Source organism: Olea europaea, chromosome 18, assembly GCF_002742605.1.
Source record: "Olea europaea var. sylvestris chromosome 18, O_europaea_v1, whole genome shotgun sequence".
Lineage (NCBI taxonomy): Eukaryota > Viridiplantae > Streptophyta > Magnoliopsida > Lamiales > Oleaceae > Olea > Olea europaea.
In genome coordinates, this window is record NC_036254.1 from 17,522,332 (window position 1) to 17,547,875 (window position 25,544).

The 25,544-nt window shown below is 39.7% G+C and overlaps 2 protein-coding genes across 2 annotated transcripts; one reads left to right on the plus strand and one right to left on the minus strand.

Moving 5' to 3' along the window:
- Nucleotides 1-3,381: 3,381 nt before the first annotated feature.
- Nucleotides 3,382-5,122, plus strand: LOC111367643 (alkane hydroxylase MAH1). Its single transcript, XM_022988628.1, has one exon. The coding sequence runs from the start codon at nt 3,444-3,446 to the stop codon at nt 4,971-4,973; it is 1,530 nt and encodes a 509-aa protein (XP_022844396.1). The 5' UTR covers nt 3,382-3,443; the 3' UTR covers nt 4,974-5,122.
- A 12,499-nt stretch (nt 5,123-17,621) lies between these two features.
- On the minus strand, nt 17,622-25,007 carry LOC111367644 (small GTPase LIP1-like). The gene is made up of 7 exons (XM_022988629.1): nt 24,345-25,007; nt 21,735-21,826; nt 21,511-21,652; nt 20,872-21,176; nt 19,455-19,508; nt 19,248-19,375; nt 17,622-18,132 (listed from the first exon to the last, which is right to left on the minus strand). Exons 1-7 carry the CDS (start codon nt 24,433-24,435, stop codon nt 17,940-17,942), a joined length of 1,005 nt encoding a protein of 334 aa, XP_022844397.1. The 5' UTR covers nt 24,436-25,007; the 3' UTR covers nt 17,622-17,939.
- Between the last annotated feature and the right edge of the window lie 537 nt (nt 25,008-25,544).

The following is a 25,544-nucleotide window of genomic DNA, read 5'->3' on the forward strand; positions in this document are numbered from 1 at the left end:
CATGTTGGGAGCCACCTCCAAGGAACTTTCCCGAACCTAGAAAGAAAGGTAACAGTAACCAAATAAGCTAAATCACTCTCCTACTAAATTTTTTTCCAAGCATAATAAGTCTCCGTTTGATTTATAACTTATGTTCTATCAAAATGCATTTTTGAACACTGATTTGACTACATTTCAATCACACATTCTCCAATAAAATAATATTATACGCAAATTCAAAAAATTTCTTATTTTTTAACTGCACATTCTTCATCATAACTGAAAAGTCTCGCCTAGAACACTGTGATAACGCTTGAAAGTTAGCAGGACTCTGTGATCACCAATTCAAATTTTAGTGTTATCAAGTTTACGTTCTATATTACCGATTAGTTTGACCTTACGTGTGGAATTGACTAATTAAAGCAAACACGTCACTTTTAATTAGTTTCTAAATGATCAAGCATACAATTCAATTAATCCTATATTTGAATACCGTAATTTATAATAAATTGTTGCAAAATAAAGAATACAAAATTTGATGACGGAGAAACCCAACGTGAGAAAACTCCGGGACCAAGTCAGTTACCTCCACTATAAACAATTTAGGGAATACACAACAATTCCAACTCTTGCATCCACTAAGACTCGCTGTCACAGTCTCATGATTTATTGTCGTAGATACCTCTAGCCTGCTAGACTTCATGATCTACCTCCTCTAACCTCCTACTATCGTAGATACCTCTAGCCTACTACTAGACTTCATGATCTACCTCCTACAGCCCAATTTACTGTCTCCTACGACCTCCTGGTCTTATACTGAATGTCTCTCTAAGTGGAACACCAAAAACCGTATGTTCTTGTGCTTGTAACTGCACTTCAATCCACCTCTCTCAATTCCCCAATGAAAGAGTCTCTACCTAAATGAATTAAGAAAGTCAGGTGTTTTGGATTACAAAGATGTGATGTTTTTCGACAACTTGGTTGCCGGATCACAAGAATGAGTATGATGGATTTACTAATGAATTGCGCTTTGGATCTCTTGAACAATGATATGAAAGTATTATAGATGTCAAAGCACAATGAGCAACCCTAGAATTTTTGTCAATGACACTGGTATTTATAGATGGGGGCAAATAGGTATTATGGGCCGTATAAAACTCTTCAAATTGCGACCTAGGGTTTGGTCGGATACAAATGTTGGTCGAGCGAGTAGCTAGTGACAGCTGAACAGTTGTCATTATTTTTATCATAACTTTCTTTTTCGATAACTGATTGAGGAATTCAAAATGCATTGGAAAGCTCACTCAAAGAGCTACAAATCTTCTAGAAATAGCCTTGTCCAAATTTCAATGTTTCCTATGCGAAAAATTTGTTTTAAGTTACGACTGAGAATTTGGAACATAACTTGTGCAGCTCTTTGATATCCTTTAGATTTCTAATTGTATTCCAATGATCATATGTGATCTTCTTGGATAACCTAAACTCTTTCAAGAACTATACTACCAACTCCAAAAGATTTTTTTTTTTTACTTTTACAACTCTTTTACATCAATCCATTTGTCTAAAGAATTGCAAATACACTAGAAACCTAACAACACTATTGCAAAATGCATTTTTTTTTTAAATGGGGCTTAGTTAAAATGGTTAATAAAAATTTAAGTTAAACTCAACAATTAATTCTTTAATCACATTTTATGNATTCCAATGATCATATGTGATCTTCTTGGATAACCTAAACTCTTTCAAGAACTATACTACCAACTCCAAAAGATTTTTTTTTTACTTTTACAACTCTTTTACATCAATCCATTTGTCTAAAGAATTGCAAATACACTAGAAACCTAACAACACTATTGCAAAATGCATTTTTTTTAAATGGGGCTTAGTTAAAATGGTTAATAAAAATTTAAGTTAAACTCAACAATTAATTCTTTAATCACATTTTATGTGATCCATCAACTTTAATCTCATATTTTGGATTTTGCCCTTGTTTAGTAATTAAAATTCAAATTTTAATCTAAGTCAAAGTTAACAACTAATATCAACCACCTATTTTATAGGATTCACAACTTGTCAACCATACATTTTATCAACTTTTATCAAAATCTTCTAAAAATCTGATTTTAATTCCTACAAAACAGGGGCTTTGTTTTTAATATTTTCAGTTAAAGTTTCTGTCTTTAGTTGCAAAATGAATGGATCGTTCCTTAAAATCATAAAACAATGCTACATATACAGGAAAACTTTCACAGAATTTTTACAGATTTCCATTTGGCGTAGTTTCATTGACAATTAGCCAAAAAAATGGTTTCCCCCCCAAATAAGTACTACTTTTTAAACATTTTCAATTTTAGACGTGTACATAATGAAGCAATATTTGGTAAGTGGTAACATGAACAAAAATGAGAATTCGAAATAAAGAATAAATAGGAATATCGTCGTGAAACTTGAAATTCTCCTTTTCAACAATGGTTAAGTAGTGAAATCTAATGATTTTCGTTCTACGGAGTTTTATGATTTCGGTTTTACCCAAATTTATTTTATAAATGGGAATCCTCATTAAAATTTTGTATTCAAGTTATTAGGATATACAGTTTTGTCTTATAAATCTTTTTCATTATAGTAAATTACTGAAGTTATAAAAAATGACGCAGTTTCGTATTGAGAAGAATTTCAATAAATCTTGTTTGTTTTTGTGTTCATTAGGGAATTCTCAATCGCAACAAGAAATTTTTTTAGTCGTTCACCATATTTGATCAGATAAATCAATTAGAGCCAGAAACGAGAAAGGCATACGTCATGTTTACCTATCATCTTCTTCAAAGTATGAGTTTTTCCATATGTACAGAAACTTTCTTACAGAACTCCACCAGAATAGAGACATGTGTGTGGACCCCATGATGTATAAAAAATGTCAAAAATGTGTGTGGGCCTAGAAATTGTGAGATGTCTGTAAGCGTTCTGTGACCTTATCTTCTGTAAGTGTAGAAGAGTTCTTCAAAGTATCGTTTGATCGGACAAATCAAACATATTCTCCAAGGTCTCACTTGTCAAGTGCAGAAAAAAGTTGTTTTACAGTTGCAAAACAGATGCATCTAAAACCATAATAATTTATTACAATCGTAGAGAATTAGTCTAAAAGTAGGTTATGCGATTAACCAAACTATATCTCTAACTGTGTGGCATGCCAATTAATTATGTTTATGTCACTTCAGTTTCCTACTCAGAAAGAGACTACCGAACTAATTCATATCTTTGATTATTCAGAATCTACAATAAAAGGTTAATATTTCCTTTAGTTATGTGATAAACTGATAAACTACCACATCAATCTAGGCTAGCTAGTAATTAATCATAATTTTAAATATTTAGTATATTTTAACACTCCAAAGATCTACATGGTTACAAATAGGCCATCTGGGGTTTATTTAAGTTCATAGTGAAAGCACACTGCGCTAAAATTTATGTCGAAAATGGCTTTTATTTTAGGTTATGCAGAAATCTTTCTTGCAATTTTGTGCTTCCTTTTTATATGGAGTTTTAGAAACATAAATGGTCAGATGCCATGGAACTGGCCACTGGTAGGTACGCTTCCAAGCCTATTTTTCCATGTACACCGATTTCATGAACGGTGTGCAGATGTTCTTGAGTGGTCTGGGGGTACTTTTCTTATTAAGGGTCTCTGGTTTGCTAATATGGACATTCTTGGCACTGTGGATCCAGCCAATGTGCACTTTATCATGAGTGCAAACTTTGCGAATTTCCCTAAAGGTCCTGAGTTCAAGAAAATTTTCGAAGTTTTGGGAGATGGAATCTTCAACACTGACTTGGATTTGTGGAAGAATCAAAGGAAACAGGCTCGAGCTTTGCTAAATCACGAGCATTTTCGCAAGTTCTTGATAAGAACTAGCTCGGAGAAAGTGGTGAACGGGCTTATTCCAGTTCTTGAGCACGTAGCTGAACAAGGGTTTGTTGTAGATTTACAAGATTTGTTTCAGAGATTCACGTTTGATACTACTTGTATATTGGTCACAGGCTATGATCCTGGGTGCCTTTCGATTGAATTTCCTGATGTTCCCTTCTCCAAGGCCATGGACGAGGTGGAAGAAGCCCTATTCATGCGCCATTGCTTGCCAGAAAGTGTATGGAAGTTGGAAAAATGGCTAAATATTGGACATGAGCATAAGCTAACTAAAGCCTGGGGTGTCTTGGACAATGTTATAGGCAAGTACGTGTCAAGGAAACGCGAAGAACTAAGTCAACCAGGAAAATTTGATGGAGACGAAGAGGGATTAGATTTGTTAACATCGTACATCAATGAAGACGACAGCATGGGATTGGATTGTGATGACAAGTTCTTGAGAGACACCATATTGAATTTCATGATCGCGGGGCGTGACACTACTAGCTCAGCTCTCACCTGGTTTCTTTGGCTAGTTTCTACACATCCAGAAGTCGAAAGGAAGATACGAGAAGAGCTGAATTCCATTATACCAACCAAGGAAGGTAACAAATGGAGGATCTTTCAGGTGGAAGAATTGAAAAACCTAGTTTATTTACATAGTGCATTGTGTGAATCACTGAGGCTATATCCACCAGTTCCATTCCAGCATAAGTCTCCTGTTCAACCTGTTACTCTTCCAAGTGGTCATTATGTTACTCCAAAGATGAAGGTTATGTTTTCCCTTTATGCCATGGGAAGAATGGGGTTCATATGGGGTAAGGACTCCAAGGAATTCAAGCCTGAAAGATGGATCACCGAGCACGGGACTATCAAATACGAGCCTTCGTACAAGTTCTTGGCCTTCAACGCCGGACCAAGAACTTGCCTCGGGAAAGAAGTAGCTTTCACACAGTTGAAATCCGTTGCGGCTGCCATAATTCATAACTACCAAATCCAAGTGGTGGAAGGGCACCCTGTGACTCCTAATGTTTCAGTGATTCTCTACATGGAACATGGATTGAAGGTTAGGGTTAGCAAGAGATGGACTTGAAATTTTCTAAAGAGGGATTCCTTTCATGCATACTACCTATTGATGTTATTATTATTATATTTTTTAATTATAATTAGTGGTAGAAAATGATTGCAACTCAATGTAATTTCTATTTCCATGTTTTATATGAACGAGTGATTATTGTGTCAGTGGATCTACTTAAATATGGATGTCATTTATTATTGTGTCTTAACTAATTTCTTGCCGTAATTTCTTTTTCCTTCACTAGCTATTATCTTATCAATTAGAATAATTCAAGACATAAATAAAATTTTAGAATAATACTGTTCTGGCGAACCGTGTTTCATCGCCCAGTTCGTAAGGATTTTATTGGTTGGGAAGGTTGGCTTTGGAAGACCATCATAGTTCTATGTCGTAGTCTATGAAATAGATTATCATTGTCTGGAACCTAGGCAATTATATATTGCTTCCGTCCCTCTGATCGGTGAAAATGGTGATGCTAATGTCAAGGGTAAAACTTTCTAATCTCTGATGCCGTGAAATGTGACTCTGATGTCATTGACTAATATTGTCCAGTTTACTCATGATGATATTTTCAAATGACGGCAACTTAGACTGTCCTGACGAGGTAAGCCCTATGATCCAACCTCAAATCAATTTCTGACACTTGAGCCTCCTTGATTACTTTGAAGTGGGTCCACACTTGATCTGAGGGGGTCTCTTAAAATCGGACACTAATACATTTCATTTAACACATAACTTTTATCCACTTTTTAATGAAATCCATCAACTTTTATCAACTTCATTTGTTAAAAATCTACATCAGAAATACATTAATTTGCTTTTTGATGTGTTGTAAATTTAAAAATAATAGTATAGACATAAATGGATGGTGTACATTTATGCTCAACTGCCACAACCAGAATTATAAAAGTAGCTGAAACTTTCTTTTTGCCGCTCCTTTTTGGTGAAAAGTCATAAAAAACCTAATTATACCTAAAAAAAAGTTACCAACCTCGTACATAAGCATAATGTTAGATATCTTGTTAGAATGTTGTTCACCTAATAGCTAATCGTATCTAGTCAAGATTCATCAAATGAATGTCCTGTGTGTGCTAATATTGATTGGACTTTTAACAAAACCTAAAGGCCAAATTAGTTATTGTCATCGTAACGGAATAATTGAATTTTTGGTGCAGTTAGGCCTATGTTTTTTATTTGATGATTAAGTATGGCTTGTCCCACGTAGAACCGTCACTACATGTTGAGAACAATGAAGCAATTGGGGGCTACATAGTTTCCCCCCGCCCCTCGAACATGGTAATTATGGATTATTTTAGCAGCAACAATTTTCCTGTACAAGTCCTCGGATCCATGAATTCCAAGAGTTTCCAACCTTGGGTTTGATCGTTTTCATTGATGTAATTCGTCAACAGATCAGTGCCATCTTCACCCTCTTCTTCGTGGTTCATTGAAATGAACTTGGGTTTGATCGTTTTCATTGATGTAATTCATCAACAGATCAGTGCCATCTTCACCCTCTTCTCGTGGTTCATTGAAATGTACTTGCTAATAATAGTGTTGACCTCACAAATCGGACCCTCCACGTGGCCAATCGATAGCTATTCCACGTATTTCTTCCTGCACACAGTCAACGCACGGTCAGATGCACACGGCTAGAACCAACAGGAGTGGTGGCGGCCGCATACACTCCGACGGTCAAATTTGCCTCAGGTGGTCGGAACAATACCAAGATTGTACTAAATAAAAGGGAGAAGAATATATATTTGCTTGTTATAGAAAGTTATGTTGTAAGAGTTTCATTACCTTTACCTCTTGTCAAACCTTGGGTATTTATAGGTGAGGAGAACTGTTGGATGTGGGACACGTGTATGCATCTGACGGTGCGAGATGTCTGCTCATAGGCGTCAATCAGCCGCGTCTATAGAGTGGGCAGGTAATTACTTCTCCTGAGTTGAGTTGACATAAAGTTGATACGTCGCATCATCTAGGCTCACGGAGACGTCAAATCAATTAAACTTTAGCAGCGGATCTTCTGACAGAGAACCTTGGAATGTACTGCGCCTCGGCTTCAGGGACGAGGGCACTTCGGTCGGTTCAGTAGATTGTCCGTGCCTCGCAATGTGTTAGCGGATCAACAATATTGGAGGTGGCGTCACTTCGTAACCGCTTCGGATGGGTGTTGAACGCCTCGTATGACGCGGAGGGAGACTTTTCGAAGTGGTTCAGATAGAGGCGTAACAGTGGCCCTCCCAAGTTCGGGCATGAATATTTATATTATGGGTGGACTTGTTTTCCCGATCGGATATGTCCGCCTTGGGGTGGGGACCATGGTTTGTGAGAACTTATGGGTCGGTTTTGTGTGTGTCACCGAAGCGTTGACCTTAGGCAGAGGCGCTAAAGATTCATTACTATGTAAGGGAAGGACTTATCCGAGACCGATGTGCTGCCAACCGGACGGTGTGTTGGGAGATGGATAAAGCTTTGTAAAGCTTAGGAGGGAACGCAGCTTCCGAGGAGATGACCTACAGGGGACTCCGCATAAGATGCGTCTAAGCTTTGTAAAGCTGAGGAGGTCATTTGCCACTGGTGCGAAGACCCACAGGGGATGACACGTTGAGAGATGTCTAAAATTTTGTAAAGTTTAGGAAGGAATGTAGCTTCCGAGGCGATGACCCACAGGGGACTCCGCATCAGATGCATCTAAGCTTTGTAAAGCTGTGTGAGGAGCTCATCTGCCACCAGTGCAACAACCCACGGGGGACGACGCGTTGGGAAATGGCTAAAACTTTGTAAAGTTTAAGAGAGAACGCAGCTTCCGAGGCGATAACCCACAGGGGACTTCGCATCAGATGCGTCTAAACTTTGTAAAGCTGAGGAGGTTATCTGCCACCGGTGCGACGACCCACAGGGGACGACGTGTTGGGAGATGTCTGAAACTTTGTAAAGCTTAGGAGGGAACGCAGCTTTCTAGACAATGACCCACAGGGGACTCCACATCAGATGCATCTAAGCTTTGTAAAGCTGTGTGAAGAGCTCATCTGCCACTGATGCGACGACCCACAGGGAACGACGTGTTGGGAGATAGCTAAAGCTTTGTAAAGTTTAGGAGGGAACGCAGCTTCCGAGGCGATGACCCATAGGGGACTCCACATCAGATGCGTCTAAACTTTGTAAAACTGTGTGAGGAGCTCATCTGCCACCGGTGCGACGACCCACAGGGGACGACGCGTTGGGAGATGTCTAAAACTTTGTAAAGTTTAGGAGGGAACGCAGCTTCCGAGGCGATGACCCATAGGGGACTCCACATCAGATGCGTCTAAACTTTGTAAAGTTGAGGAAGTCATCTGCCATCGGTGCGACGACCTACATGGGACGACGCGTTGGGAGATGTCTAAAACTTTGTAAAGTTTAGGAGGGAACGCAGCTTCCGAGGCGATGACCCACAGGGGACTACACATCAGATGTGTCTAAACTTTGTAAAACTGTGTGAGGAGCTCATCTGCCACCGGTGCGACGACCCACAGGGGACGACGCATTGGGAGATGGCTAAAGCTTTGTAAAGTTTAGAAGGGAACGCAGCTTCCGAGGTGATGACCCACAGGGGACTTCGCATCAGATGCGTCTAAACTTTGTAAAACTGTGTGAGGAGCTCAATCTGAGGCGAGCAACTCTGACTTTAAATGATTTGACAGTTGTCGCGTATTTCCAAGGCGACAGTTGGGCGCGGTGCCCATTCCCAGAAAAGGCTGTTGCGGCTACTTATTGTAGACGACTGATGTTGATCGAGGTGACGCGTGAGCGTGAGCGTGAAGGTCACAGCTAGATCTTAGGTGTAGATCTAATCTAGCATTTCATTTCAACGACCTAGATTGATGATGCGACGAACGACCTAGATTGATTGCATTTAAATTCAACGGTTAGATGAGTTGGGACGCTCTATAAAAGGCGGACTTGAGCGTTATTTGATCTTTTTACTTTTGCGAAATCGAAATCCCCACATACTCTCAAAATCTTTACATTTTTCGATGATCTTCAAGCAATTTTCGACGAGAATCCTAGTTTCCGGTGACTCACGTTGTTTTTTGACCATTTTCGATAGCGGGACATACTTTTTCGGAAGTTTCAGTAAGTATTTGAAACTTTTCCTTTCTGAAAATGGCTTTTGAGGATAGTGGTAGTTCGGATAGGGGGTTGGAACTAGTGAGGATGGATGAGCCCGTTTTGGCGACCTCCTCTGAGATAGCCGAGGCGATTATTGGGGGGGAGAACCTATGGAAGAGGCCAGATAGCCCAGCTGACACATCTGTGCAGTGGGGGGTGTCGGATTACCCCTCTAAGCTAATGGGTGCCGACTTGGAGAGACTTAGGGTTGAATATAGGATCCCAGATAGTGTAGATCTAATCCTACCAGAACTTGACGAGCGTACCTGCTACCCTAGGCCGAGATGCGTGGCAATTAGCGAGGCGATCCTTAGGGAGTACTTTCCCTGCCATGTCTTCAATTTCAAAAGTACCAGGTCGGGATTCCCTGCGTATGTGGTAAGGACCTTCCCAATTTAGTCCCAACATTCCGGACCCGATTGACTTTAATGATTGGAAGACCCTTCTAAGAACGAGGTCCTCCAGATGAAGAGTCTGATTTCTGACCTTGGAGTTATGATAGTGGGTCATCTTTCCATGATACTTTGCTAAGTTTACCTGGGAGGTATCCCTCATTTCTTCAAGGAGGTGGAGTTCACTCATTCGAGCCTCGTCGTTACTGATCTCATTGAAGTGTAGTCGGCGGTGCGATGGGACCCCTACCTCAATCAGGCTCATGGCCTCGGCTCCGTAGGTCATGGAGAAACGTGTCTCCCCTGTTGCAGTTCGGGTAGTTGTTCTGATGGCCCAGATGACGTGGGGAAACTCATCGACCCAAGCCCCTTTTGAGGTGTCAAGCTTCCTTTTCAGGGTATGCTTGATTATTTTGTTTACCGCCTCAACTTGCCCATTTACTTGTGGGTGATGAGGCGTCGAGAAGTCCTTCTTTATGCCCAATTTGTCACATAAGCTTCGTATTTTCTTGTTGTCGACCTGTCTCCCGTCGTCAGATACTAAGAAGTGGAGAATCCCGAATCTGCAAATGATGCTCTTTAGACGAATTTTGTAGTATTCGCCTCGGTGATCTTGGCAAGAGGTTCAGCTTCAACCCACTTGATGAAATAGTCGATGGCGACAATGGCAAAAGTTCCGCTTCCTCTTCCTTTTGGGAGTGGACCAATGAAGTCGATGCCCTATTTGACGAACGACCAAGGGCTGGTCACTACGGAGAGGCTCTGAGAAGGCTGCTTTTAAATATTTGAGAAGCACTGGTACTTGTCACATTTCTGGACAAACTGGCAAGCATCCCTTTTCAGGGTCGGCTAAAAGTAGCCTTGCCGGAGCACTTTGTGTGCCAGAGTCGTTCCTTCGGAGTGATTCCCGTAAATTCCCTCATGGATTTCCCTGAGTATATACATAGCTTCTTCGCTTCCTATACATCGAAGAAGTGGCGAGGCAAAGCCTCTTTTGTAAAGGACATCTTCTTGTAGGAGAAGTGTGCAACCCTCCTTTTTAACTTCCTTGCCTCGCTTCTGGAAGCTGGTAGTGATTGGTCCTTAAGGTAGGCGATGATGGGCTGTATCCATATCGGGGTGCCTTCTATCCATAGCACCTCTTCACCTCCGAAAATGGAGGGCTTCGATAAGTGCTCAATGGGTACAATCTTTAATAGCTCTGAATCCTTGCTGCTGACCAGTTTTTACAGGGCTTCTGCATGAGTATTCTCTAGGCGTGGGACTTGAATCAGCTCGAACCTTTCAAAATGAGGAACTAGGTCCAAAACCATTTTCAAGTATGCAACCATGCTACTGTCTTTAGCCGCGAAGTTTCCACTTACTTGACTCACTACAAGCTAAGAATCGCTGCTTGCTAGGAGCCTTCTGACCTGCATTTCCCTTGCCAGTCTAAGGCCTGCTAGAAGGGCCTCATATTCGACAGTGTTGTTTGAGGCTTTGAACCCGAACCTTACTGCGCAATTTACCTTGTGGCCTTCGGGGCTTTCCAAGACGATCCTTGCCTCGGAGCCGACCTCTCTTGAGGATCCATCTACGAACAGTTTTCACGTTTGGGACTCAGCTAGTTCCATTGTCGCCTCCATTTCTGGGACTTTGGCAAACTCAGCCACAAAATCTACAAGGGCCTGGCCCTTGATGGCATGTCGAGGTCAGAACAGTATGTCGAACTCACTAAGCTCGATCACCCATTTTAGTAGACGTTCTGATGCGTCCGGTCTTTGCAACACTTGCTTTAATGGGAAGTTGGTGAGGACTTCAATTGAGTGGGCCTGAAAGTATGCCCTCAGTTATCTTGAGGTTGTGATGAGAGCGAGTGGCAATTTCTCCATGTCTGGATAGCGTGTTTCAGCTGGAAGGAGTGCTTTGTTGACATAGTATACCGGTAACTGGTGCTCATTTTCTTCTCTGACTAGGACAGTGCTGATCGCCTCGTCCGAAATCGCCAAGTACAGTAGTAGTGGCTCTTCCGATTGATGTTTTGACAACATAGGTGCCTCTCCTAAGTGCTTCTTCAGCACTTGGAAGGCTTCTTCACACTCAGAAGTCCATTGGAACTTCTTTCCTTGATTTAGCATATTGAAGAAGGGTATGCTTTTATCTATGGCTTTGGAGATGAAATGACTAATGTGCTGCTATCCAGCCATTGAGGCTTTGAACCTCCTTTAGTTTCTGAGGTGATCTCATTTCAAGCAAGGCCATTATCTTTACTGGGTTCGCTTCGATTTCTCTTTGGTTTACAATGTATCCCAAGAACTGACCCGAAGCCACTCCAAAGGCGCACTTGAGGGGGTTCAATTCATTTTATATTTTCTAAGTATCTGAAAGGTTTGGTCGAGGTGACTTAAATGTTCATTGGCCTGAAGGCTTTTGACTAGCATGTCATCCACGTAGACTTCCATGGTTTTGCCAATGAGTTCGGCAAACATCATGTTGACCAGCCTCTGATATGTAGCTCAAGCATTTTTCAATTCGAAGGGCATGACTTTGTAGCAGTATAGTCCTCTATTTGTGATGAATGACGTAGCCTCCTCATCGGGTCGAAACATAGGTATCTGGTTATACCCTGAGTATGCATCCATGAAGCTCAAGAGTTCATGTTTGGCGGTGGAATCTACAAGTTGGTTTATTCTTGAAAGTGGGAAGCTGTCTTTAGGGCATGCCTTATTTAAGTTTGTGAAGTCGACGCATACCCTCCACTTTTCGCTGCGCTTCTTCACCAGGATCGAGTTGGATATCCACTTCGGGTAGATGACTTCTCTGATGAAGCCGCTGCGACTAAGTTTGTCTACTTCGTCTTTGGGTGCCTTGTATCGCTACTAGTTGAGGCACGTCTTTTTTGCCTATGTGGGGCACATGAGGAGTTGATATTAAGATGATGGCAACTGATCCTTAGATCTATTCCCACCATGTCTTCATGCATCTAAGCAAAGACATCCAAGTTCCTTTTTAGGAAGCTCACCATTTCTTATTTTGCTTCGGGGAACAGTGCCTTTCCTATTCGCAGGACCTGACTGGGGTCCTCTGGGTTGGCGACGAAGGTCTCAAGTTCTTCTACTGTGGTTGGATTTAGCTCGGAGTCACTGATCCGGGGATTTAATTCATCAAGAGGGTGCCCTTCCTCAAGGGTTTCTTCTATGTCGACGTCTTCCTTTTGTTCGAAGGTATGCCCTTATTCAGGGGCGTCGATCATTTCCACATCCAAATTAGGTTCGCTGGCAACTTCAGTTATGATCACATTAACAGTTCGTGGCTTCGATTTTCGCAAAGAGTTTAAGTAACATGCCCTGGAGCCCATCTAGTCGCCTCGTACCATGGCAATCCCATGTTCAGTCAAGAATTTCATACACAAGTAGTGAATGGAGGTGACAGCCCGTAGATCTTTCAAGGCGGGTCTTCCCAATACTCCATGGTAGGTCGATCTGTGATCGACCGCCAAGAATTCTATGAAGTGTTGGGTTACTAGAGAAGCTGAACCCATCTTGACGGGCAGAGTTATCCGCCCTTGTGGGATGATGATGTCCCTCGTAAATCCGAACAGTAGATCGGTTATGGGGATCAACCCATGTTCAATTTGCATTTTGTCAAAGGTGGAGCCGAATAGTATATTCACCGAACTACCACTGTCGATGAGCATGTGTTTGAGCCTGTTTCTTACCACTATAGCTCTCACAACCAGTGCGTCACAATGGGAGTGGTGAACTCCTTCTGCATTTTCCTGGGAGAAGGTGATTGGGGCCATCCTATTAGCCTCTTGGGACTCATTGACAATGCAGGTAAGCATTGGCGGGTCCTTTGCTTCCCTTGTGTAATTCTTTTTGGCGTTCCTGGTGTTGCCACCGATGTGAGGTCCCCTAATGATCGTGTCGATCTCCCTGATGACTTGGCTCCCAGAAAATGGGGTTTGATCTCTATGTCTGGACTGTCCTCGGTCCCTTGATTCTCTTCTCCGGGGTGACTGCTCTCTATGCCTTCTTTCTCCCTTGTTCGGGAAGGCGTATCTATGAGGATATTCGTTCCTCCTGGAGGGATGTGGGTTACTTCGATCCGGGCATCGATTAGCGTCTCTGCACTCGCTAGTGTCATGCCCATAGAGTTGGTGGAAAGTACAAAACCTTGCCCCTTCCAAGGGCCTGTTTGACCGCTTCTTCTTCTTTTTCTTACCACTATCAGTTCCTCCAGATGGCCCTGCTCTGCCAGGGAAATTCTCGTATGCCAACACCGGGACTGCATTTAGCGTGGCAGAAGCCAGTGCCTATCCGGAGGTGGGAGCTATTGTATGACCTGCTTGAGTCCATTGCTGAGTGACAAGGTGTGTTGCGGGTCCTCGACCTACCTGCCTCTGAGGCGGAGGGAGTCCCTACGCTGCACGGTTTCTGTGATCAATCATCTCTTCACTGACGATCTCAACTCTCATCATTTCTACCAGTTCGTCATAAGTGGTGAGATTTTTGCTGTGTACATCCCTCGAGAACAAAGTGTTCATGTTGAGGCCGCCTTTCAAGGCTGAAAGAGCTTCTCTGTCAGTGACCTGCTCGCAACACGTGATTTATTCTGTAAACCTGGCGAGATAGCTTTTCAGCGTCTTTCCAGGGGCTTGACTCATATCTTGCAGGCGTTGCACCAGGGCCTCTCCTTCTTTGCGTGAGAGGTACTAGTTCAAGAATGCATTCTTCAGATCCGACCAACTCTTAATGCTCAGGGGAAAGTCTGTTGTACCACACTTCAGCAGCTCCGCTTAAAGTTAAGTGGAAGGCTCTGCACTTCAAAGCAGGCAAGGTTCCCCTGAGGCTCATCTGCGTCATATACTTGGTCAAGTACTTCTCCGAATTTCCTTTTCCTTCATACTTGGGGATCTTAGGGGGCATGAAATTCGCAAGCATTGGGAAACTTCGGATTTCCCTTGAGAAAGGGAGGTTATCATCATCATAATCAATTTCATAGGATCGACAAGGCCCATTTGACCCTTCATCATCTTGAATGTTTTGGGGAGGTAGAGGTAATGATGACAATTTATCCCGCCCCGTCCCGAATGGGGCGAAAAAACCCGCCCCGTGGCGGGGCGAGGCGTAAATGGTCGCCCCGTCGCGAGGTGCGGGGCGAGGATGCCCTGTCCCGTGAAGAAAAAGTAAAAAAAATAATAATAATAATAATTTTATTTCTAAATAATTCTTCCGTTAAAAACTCATTTTAAATTTGTATTTTATTATCTAATAATAACATAATTCGAAATTTTCAAAATGTAAAAAATAAAAAAAATTAAACGGGGCAAAAAGTTGCCCCGCCCCGTCTAAGGCGGGGCGGGGCGGGGTTTTTGCCAAAAGGGGTGGGGCGGGGTGGGGATGCCCCACCTCGAACCCGCCCCGTTGCCATCACTAGGTGGAAGTGCTTCTCCTCGACTCCCCCAATCAATTAAGTCCCTTCTCTCCTTCCTATTTCTAGGATGAAGGGGTGCTTGTTCTTGTTTTTGCTCTTGTCGAACTGATCTTCGTACTGAGTGGATCCTATTACTAGGGTCCTGCCCTATTCGGTCGAAAATGCTGACTGACCTTTGTGCTTCATATTCTTGAGGAAAATTGTCTCCCAATTGTCGTTCTGCTGACTGGCTCCCTTGCACATAGGATGTGGCTTCAGCACCCACTTTTCTTTCGAGGGGGTGCTCTCTGTGCTGGCTCACACGGTCTCGGGAACGAGATGTTGGGGCTTCCTGAACTGGATATGATCCTTGGGGCATTTGAGAGCTCTGGTGACCTCGAGCTTGTATGAGAAGCTTATGCATCGCCATATTCCAGGCTGCGATGTCTCTCATGCTCGTAGTTATTTGAGTCATTCTTTCGATGAGCATTACTGTTCTTTCACCTCGGTGATGCCGGTGATGGGGTCTCTGGTGGGTGACATTGTTACGGAGCACCTCTTCTTCAGCGACCTCTCTTATAGGATTCTCGTCTTCATGGCTGTAACTCATCTTATGTCCTTTTTCAAATGTGATAAGAACTTGGATTATAACTCAACTTTGTTCTTTTTCAAGAACATACCCTTTACGGGATAAGTCACTAGTTTTCCGGTGGTTTCTCCGGTCGAGAATACAGAACTTTGAACGGGAAGTTTCTCATAGACGGCGTCAATCTATTGACCTCACAAATTAGACCCTCCACGTGGCCAACTGATAGCTACTCCACGTATTCCTTCCTGCACATAGTCAACGCACGGTCAGATGCACACGGCCAGAACCAATGGGGGTGGCGGCGGCCGCATAAATTCCGACAGTCAAGTTAGCCTCAGGTGGTCGAAACAATACCAAGATTGTGCTAAATAAAGGGGAGAAGAATATATATTTACTTGTTATGGAAAGATATGTTGTAAGAGTTTCATTACATTTGCCTCTTGTCAAACCTTGGGTATTTATAGGTGAGGAGAACCGTTGGATGTGGAACACGTGTATGTATCTGACGGTTTGAGGCGTCTGCTCATATGCGTCAATCAGCCGCGTCTATAGAGTGGGCGAATAATTACTTCTCCTGAGTTGAGTTGACATAAAGTTGATACGTCACATCAATTAGGCTCATGGAGACGTCAAATCAATTAAACCTTGGGGGCAGAAATGATCTTGACATAGTTTTCTTTCTGGAATTGGCGGCAGATCTTCTGACAGAAAACCTCGAAATGTACTGCGCCTCGGCTTTAGGGACGAGGGCATTTCGGTCGGTTCAGTAGATTGTCCGTGTCTCGTAATGCATTAGTGGATCGACAACATTGGAGGTGGCGTCACTTCATAACCGCTTCAGATGGGTGTTGAACGCCTCGTATGACGTTAAGGGAGACTTTTCGAAGTGGTTCAGATAGGGGCGTAACAAATAGTGTCCAAGATTTCCCAAGCTTGGCTCAATTTTCTTTCTGATCCAATTCCTGGCCTCCTTTGCAATCTTCACAGGATTTATGGCAAAACATGGCGCTTGAGAATTGCTTCTCAGCATCTTCCATGGCTTTTGAGAGTGCAACCTCTGGAAAATGAACAGATTAGCATCCCGGATTATAACCAGTAACGTGGAAGCTCGTACATGAAATTTCTGAACTGAAAATCCCATCTCCCACAACATCAAACATTTCCCTGAATTTTGGTCCCTTGGGGAAATTTTGAAAATTTGCACTCGTTATATTGTGTGCATTTTCATTAGCAACTGTGACAAGCATCTCCATTTTAGCAAACCAGGGGCCGTTGAGCTTGAAAGTCACTGGATTCTCCTTGAAATCTCTGTTGCAAAGTCGTGAATCCATCCCACATTGAACAGAAGCGTCGGCAGCATCTCAAATGATGGTCAGTTCCAGGAAAGTGCTAATTAATTCTGCCATGCCCAGAAAAAGAGAAGCCATAGGATTGCCAAGAGAGCTTCAATATTACCCTATTGTTGCCATTTGTTTTAGGAGGCAGTAATTGCTTTACGAAATTGAGCATGCACCATAGTTAGTTGTATTTGGAAGCCTATGTATTTACATCAGATAATTGCTAATCTCTCTTCAATTAATAGTGCATTGGCCTTGTGTCCCTTATGATTTTTGTAGCTTTTGAGAAAATTCGACTTGCATTGAAATGCTTTACTATGTCCATCACATTCCAATTATGTTGTAATAAGTACTAAGCTGAAGAAAGTGTCCCATGTGACAAAGATACAAGAAGATGAAATTGGCAAAGTTGAATGTAACAAAGGTTAAAAATATGTGGCGTCAAATTTGAATATATTACAACACATTTACATGCTCTTAGGGCCATTTGTCATGTCTTTTAAAAAGTTAGATGAAACTTCTGAGACCCAAAAAATGATTTGGAACCCGTCTGACTAATTTTATAAAGTGCTTTTGATAGTTAGAGAAGATTGGAATTTCCTCTAAAAGTATTTCCTATTTCGCACGTGCTTTAAAAAATTAATTTTCAAACAAAAATTATGATAACTTTATCCAAAATCTGTTCTACAATATACAAAAGAAAAAGTCATGTCAAACGGTTTTTCAAACAATTTTGAACCATCTCGGGAACACATCTAATAATTTAAATGTTGTCCTGAAAAACATAAAAGAGGGGAAAAATAATAATAATAATAATAATAACTGAAGTCCATACGCACTTCTACCCCTTGACAAAAAATAGTTCCTCACATGTTACAAGTTCAGGGGCGAGGGGAAGAACTGAAAACCAAATGAATAGAAAGAATCGACGTGTATCCCAAGTGATAAACAAGCAAATTCATTACATCATAACACACGGTGAACAAAATGCCTCTCCATGGGTCAAATAACGAATGGAACAATTCGTCTCTGAATAACTGCTATATCCACTAAGGAAAACATACTGCTCTTGGAGATGTTTCAGTCAATGGAATAGCAATTGAACTCTTCATACATTAATATCTGTACGCTTTGATCTCACAGTGGTGGTTTCCTGGTTGGCACTCGATGCAAATCTTGGGATGTTGTAATAGTCAGGTGTTGACATGGGCTGCTGTGGATAGAGCGTGGGTGGGGGGTTCAGGTTGCGTTGAGCTGGTAGCGGAGGAAGTGCATTATACTTGTACGGATCGCCTATCAAACTGTACCCAGCAGAAGGTGCAGTAAGGGTCCGGAATGCATGAGCTTTAGGGCATAAAACTAAGTGCTGATGATACAATTAATGAAAAAGAAACAAAGGTAACCGGAAAACATGATGCTCAAAATAGTATCTTTATAGATCCAAAAAAGGGTGGCACATGTCATGATTAACATACATAGCACACAACCTCCAAAAATAATTTACATAAACTTCATGGTTCTATTTCTTGAAGATCAAAACACAATTCGAGCACAAGAGAACTGCGTAATTTGAATTATTCTTCTGCTGCTTTCTTATTAAACACAGAAATAGAAGTAATCAAGCTATTCATTTTTTGTCATTTTGGAAGAAAGGTATAAGAAAATTGGCACTGCAAATTTTATTCACAAGAAAACCGCAGGTAAAATATATTTATGGTGAACAATCCAAATGTTTATCTTCTCCTTTTCTTCAGGTACTTTTTTTGTACATACATGCAGCAGATATAGACACACAAGTGCGATATTTGATATACACATACGTAGATGTGTATTTGAGATGAGAGGAAATTACAAAACGAACATAATTTATATCACACAGGTCCTAGATGCACGTGTTTTTGTGAACAGAAAGTTATAAATTCTGATATGGACGTCAACATGCACATGAGAAGTTCCTTTTTGCTAGTTGGGTTCTTTTTTTTTTTTTTCCTGGTCGGTCTCACCACATACATGGACTTTAATTCATAATTCTTTCTGATTATCTCTGGGGAATTTTACTTTCTTTTAAAAGTAGAATTCTTCCGCAAACTGCCACATGCAGCAAAAACCTTCTCCAGATGGAAATTGACATGCACCAAAAGGCAACTAGTGCATTTGTAGAAAGTGTTCATACATGACAAGCAAAATGATACCTAGTCTAACAATTCATATAGAAAAATAAAAGCAATCAAATAAGTAGAGATTATTTAGCAATTATAGAAGAAAAATAGAAGCAATTTGATCTTAAACCACATGCATTGCTAAACGTATGGCCATCATTTTTCTTTATACTGTGCGAGACTAATTCAAAAGGTTTCATGGAACACAGAAGAATCAATCATAAAAAAGATCTACAGGCAGGTTAAACATGTCATACTTTGAACTCTTATACATCTGGTCCTCGTCACTTGAAATTTCAGAAGATTGTGCCAATGGCCTATGGACCTGGGTCAACCATGGGCTTGCACCAGGCAATTCATCTGAGAAGTATCTCCGCCTGATCAACTTCATACAATATACTACTAATTTAGATGAGAGTTTTCAAGATAAACAAAAGCTAGATGAACAAAGGAAATATACAGACCATTCGAAAAAATTTCATAACCGCTTCTTTGTCGTATCTGGCTTCTTTGGCAGCCTGCACCAATCGAAAAAATAAATTCTAGGTTAATTTTCCATTGGTAAAGATACAAAGAATATTGTGTTGAACACCCTTAAACTGAAGTAATTCATTATTTCCTAAATTAATGCAGTAGCACGATATGTAATTTTGCCCTAACTAAGGTTTCTTGAATCTTTTACCACAGAGCAAAGGGAGTGGAAATGGGTAGGAAAGATCAATCTACAAACCAAAGCACGAAATTCATTCTATGGCACTAGTTGCTAACCATTTTGTTTTAGAACTACACTTTCCTTTTCCTTGAAGATCTACCAAAATTTAAAGTTGATACACCTGCAAACTTCCCAATCATTCTCAGACAACAAAATTTAATTGCTGCCAAGTACGTCAAAAATATATCCGCCAACTGCAATTTGATCTGAAAATCACTTGGCAGCTTTCCAATCTAAGAATTCTTGAAACTACATTCAAATGTAGGGAAAAAATTATCCTATTTTCTATAATATAAACCAACACAATTACAGGTACATTAGTTGATTTTAATGGATGAAAAAATCATTAAGCTCCGTATTTAATATTTTCTTTCAGGAACTAACGTAAAATTCCTTTACAAAAAGGCAATATAATCCTCAACTTACAATGTCAGAACATAAAGCACAGACAGCGAAATACCCCACGAACCAATAATCTTTTCTGACACATGATAAATATGAAGCTAAAAAAGAAACTTGTACAAATTGTCAAATGAAGTGGGCGGCACAAAGAAGATAGCAACATATGCATTCATCATTTTGCTAGTAAACAATTGTACAAATTCATCTCAGCAGTTTCCGCTATAAAATAAAAACAAACAGGAGACATTCTTCACACACACACACACACACACACAAATGCACTGCGACATGGGGACCCTAGTAAAGCATGCATGGCATAAAGCCTGTAAAAATTTCTAAAAAATTATACCATAATTAAGATGTCGTGCCTATAGATAATGGTAAAGAAAAAATAAATAGTTTACCATCTTAAACAGTTGCAATTAGCATTAGACTCGTCCACGAAAATGAAATCAAACTAACAATTGAACTTAAGAAACAAATGAAATGGCATCTTGAGAATTCAAAGAATTAAATTACGTGGATAAGCAGAGAAACCGGTAATTCGTGCATATACAATTTGAGGAAAATAAATTATACATCAACTGCTACTTGAGAGGGACATCTGAAAATTTGGTAGATCTAAAAGTTTATCGAGCAGCATTTTTCCCTCCACATGTACATCAGTAAAGAGAGTTGCTGGAATTCATAAAATTATGTCGTGTAGCAGCTACAATTCTGCACTAACAGTGTTAGTATAAACACCAGATTTCCAAAATTATACTTACTGCTAGAAGACCTCCATTGCCAGGGAAACTCTCAGCCAAAGGAAGTTCCTCGCTTGATGAAAGTAATCCCTGCTTCTCAACCCATTGTCTAGCTGCATCAACCAGATTGCCACTGCTCCCTCGTGTACCCTCTTTCGCAGCAATATCTGCTTTGTTACCAATAACAATGTATGGTACAGGAAGACCACCAGGACCTCCAGACGCTAAAGGAGCTGAGAATGTCCCAGTAGCAGCAATCTCTGCAGCCCACTTCTTCAAGCTTGTCTTCGTCCTTCTTTGAGAAAGATCATGAACAAACATAACACCTAAAGATGAAGTTCAGGTTGTTAAAGAAATAAAGACTGTAGATCAAGAATATCACAGTTAAAAAGCTCATGGAAATTTGTAAGACACATTCTTAAAACTTAGTAGTAGTAATGTAGTACTATACCTTTTTCAGTTTAGCACGAAATACTTTATTATTGATGCATGATAAGTTATATGGTTCCACATAAATGAACAGAATACACAGTTGCAGATAATAAGATGCATGTAAACTAAATTCTACAGAATGCGGATGGGTTATAATTAAAAATGTCCAAGATATGGTACTTTTTTTGGATAAAAAATTTAAATCAAGCAAGAGGACTCATCGTTTACCATTGATTTGAGAATAGAACACAGATCGGCAATCTTGATATCGTTCATGTCCTGATATATCCCAAAGTTCAACAAAAAAATCTCTCTCGCTGTCACCTCTGAAACTATATGACGAGCTACCAGAAGTTCCATAAGTAGTATGCTGCATAAAGTTAACAGGAATGTGTCATTATTTATCTGCAGTCTTGGCTATCAACTCATTCGAAGAAATGAATCAATCAAACCTTAACATCAACAGTACAACCAATTGTTTGAGTAGGCCGAGCAACAGAAGAACCTTTTAGAATCAGATGAACGAGAGAGGTTTTGCCCACACCTATCATAACATTGAAAAATTAATATGCTGTTTGGTAGTTGATGAGATATTAAGGCCGTGTTTGAACCACATTCTTTCAGAAAAATACATTTTTAAATAGTAATTTGACATAGTTTTAACTAAACATTCTTCAATAAAATAATATTACACGCAAATCAAAAAAAATTCCTCATTTTTTAACCACACATTCTCCATCAATCTACCATTCCAAAATACATTTTTCAAAAATAATGTGGCTCAAACACATACTAAATGAACTTTTTTGAAGTTAAGTTCATTATTTATTATTATAAAGAGCTGAATTAGATGTTCTACTACACTCCTAAGAGTTTATAAGCACTGAGGAGTTCTTTAAAAACTTCATTATCTGCAACTTTAGATTTCACAATCTGAATTTTCATAAACAGGCATTAAACAGAATGCATGAGACTTTGCAATGTACCACAGCAACCATCTAAAGGAAATTCTGAACTCCAAGCAAGAACTGCTTCATCTGGACCAATATAATGTATTCTTCTAAACCCGTAGTTCTTTCTCAATAGACACAAATTACAAAGCAACCAGGACTAGTGACTATTTAATTTTAAATAACATCAACTCTTCCCACCTACCACTCACTGAAACAGTAAACGGACAGATACCTTACATTACTCTTACATAAGAATGGTATAAATACATATTTTTATTCTCTACTCGCTAACAGATGCTGTTTATAGATATGGGAAAAAAATCCAAACCAACTGCAACCAAAATTCAGAATACCAAATTCGATAATTCATTCTGCTTTTGTTCTGAAAGATTCCAGATTCTCATTAAGTATCCATTTTTCAATTCAGCATTGACAATATGTTTGAGAAACATTATAAGTTACTAATAATTTCCGTCAAGTCAAAGTTTAATTTAAACCACCGTTCACAACTATTGCCCATTTATTATCCACACATTTCTTGGGACCAATTACCCCTCTCAATATAATATCCTTTATAATATCCAGTCAAAATTTAATTTTATCCACACGTTCACAACTAGAACCCACTTATTAACCACATATTTCGTGTGACCCATTACTTCTCTTGTTAAATTTCCTTATATGGAGATTATGATGACACCCAAACACGCACTCAGTTTCAAACCAATTACTGAAATTACTATAAACTATACACAGAGACTCTCTCTCTCTCCCCCTCCCTTGTGATTCTATATTGCAAGATCAGAAGCTTGTAGAACTATTCATCTTCATATGCAAGTCATTTCTTCAAGCCACGCCTTTGACAATCTTCAATATATTTTCATTGATTTTTATTTTAAAAAGCAAGCACAATGTTTCTGAATTGAGCTAAAGGAAACCCCAATAATAGGATTTTCAATGAAGTACTATGGTGGATGCTAGAGAGAAAAAATTATGGAAGATATGTTTAATGGAGCAAGACCAATGGTGAGATCTAGTGGGGATAGTAGAAGAGAAATTTGTCATTCCTATATGCTTGTGTCAAGGTTCTTCCCCAAGTCTTTATCATTTTTCTTCAGACATGGACAAGCTTACGAGACATAACCAAAACGCACTCACTTAAGCATATGTGAGATTAGCTGGTGGCAATTTAGTCGATTGAATATGAAGGGGATACATGATAAATTAGAACTTCGAAAAAAGATTTTTTAAGTAAAGTGGAACTAAGACAAAATACACAATTTCATTAAGTGGTGAAGTGGCAAGGCCAGGGGAAGTAAGCTAAAAGGACAGGAGGTTGGAGACTGAAATACTAAGAAACATTTGTTACACAAGGGTAGGGGATGGGGACCTCTAGTGCTATTTTCCGTAGTTTTTAAGATCACTTCTGACTACAGGCCCAAAAAAAAAAAAAAAAAAAAAAAAAAAAAAAAAAAAAAAAAAAAAAAAAAAAAAAAAAAAAAAAAAAAAAAAAAAATATAGACCAAAATTAACACGGCCTAAATTGATTGCACAAAATCTCGTTTCAGCACAGTTTTTTCTTTGGATTTAGAGGCCTATTGAACAGAATGACAAAAAAGTATTCATGTAACAAAAGCCCAAGTTTATTGAGAACAATGGTTAGTTTGTAATCAGTTTTTCCCCTTTCCCACTGCTACACTATTCATGAAGAGAAATTAGCGTAGCTACATTGAGCTTTAGCAAGGTTTTAAAAAATGGCCAACAGATTAAGGCTCCATTAAACAAGGAAACAAAGGAAAAATATTCAAACTTGACCAGTAATAAAATTTGAAACCATGCAAGCCATCAGAGATTTTGGCCCCTTTATGAACCTAAAATTGACTTGATCCTAGAATGGATCATGCCAAAACATCAGGACATAAACAAACCCATAAAATACTCACTTAAAACTATCCAACCTTAAAAGAGTTATCAGCATCTTCACCCGGAAAAGCAAAGAAATGTATAGGGAAAAGGGCAAAGAAAAATATTGAAAGCACACATACGCACAACATCTATAAACCAATAAATTCAAATTGTTAAGATAAGAGAAAGGATTAATTAAGTTACCTGAGTCACCAACAACAAGAACTCTGACCTGCCCACAAGGAGGTCCGGCATTCTGATCTTTGATTTCCCTTTCCCTTCCTCTCCAAAACATATTCTCCTACTCCAAGACCAGAAAATCTATCCACAAAGAAAATTTACAAAAGTCCCAAAAGTATTCACCTCAATTTCAAGCCAAGTGCGAAAAGCAGCACTCTCTCAAAATGGATGTTTCAGATTCCAACCAAAAAACCCCCAAATCATAGAAAGAATTAACGAAAGAAAAAGCTTAATTCCAAGAATCTAGCATTACATCCAGGTAGATCTTTCAAGATTTTCAGAAAGGCGCCCTCAAATCTGTATATATCTATTCTGAACTCCAACTGAGCCCAACAGAATTGGTTCTTGTGCTCGATATCGTGATAAATAGATTATGGGTTCCTTTTTCTAAATCAGCGTATGGAAGAATATAAGATCTGAAGTAAAACGTCCTTGACTTACTACTATGTTTCGGGGTGTAGGAACGGTGGTTTGTATGGATATATAGTACGCATATACAAGTCACATAACTCAAAACGATCTGAAAAAAGGGCTTTGGATTATACGCAATCAGCAAAACTCGCGAAGGAGAAAAATCATTTTCATTGATTTAAAGCCAGGGGATTAATTAGAGATTATTATTTTCGCGGGAGGTGGAGGGGGTTATTATTTTGCTGGACTATTATATACTTCGCTAAAAGTTCAGGGGTCGAATTCTCATTTTTCACATTACATAATTTTGTATAGAAAATGAATAAAACTGAGACATTTACCTTATATCAATTTTTTTTGAAAGTTTTGTTAGTCAGATAAAATATTTTTAAAATAATATTCAAATGTGTTCAAAAGTAGCTTCATAGTCTTAGCCCTTATTTGAGCCACATTATTAAAATGAAAATATATTTTTGAATAGTGTATTGATAGAAAATGCGTAGTTAAAAAATAAGGAAGAGTTTTGGATTTAAATATAATATTATTTTATTGAAAAATGTGTAGTTGAAATGATATCAAATCACTATTAAAGAATGTATTTTTTTTTAAAACAATGTGGCTCAAACAAGACCTTAATATGCCAAGACGCATGTTATACCTCCGCTAGTCACTGAGGGGCCGGTGGCTATGGGTCCAGGATTTAGTCTGGCGAAGTTGGGACACCTGGGTATCAAAAAAAAAAAAAAAAAAACA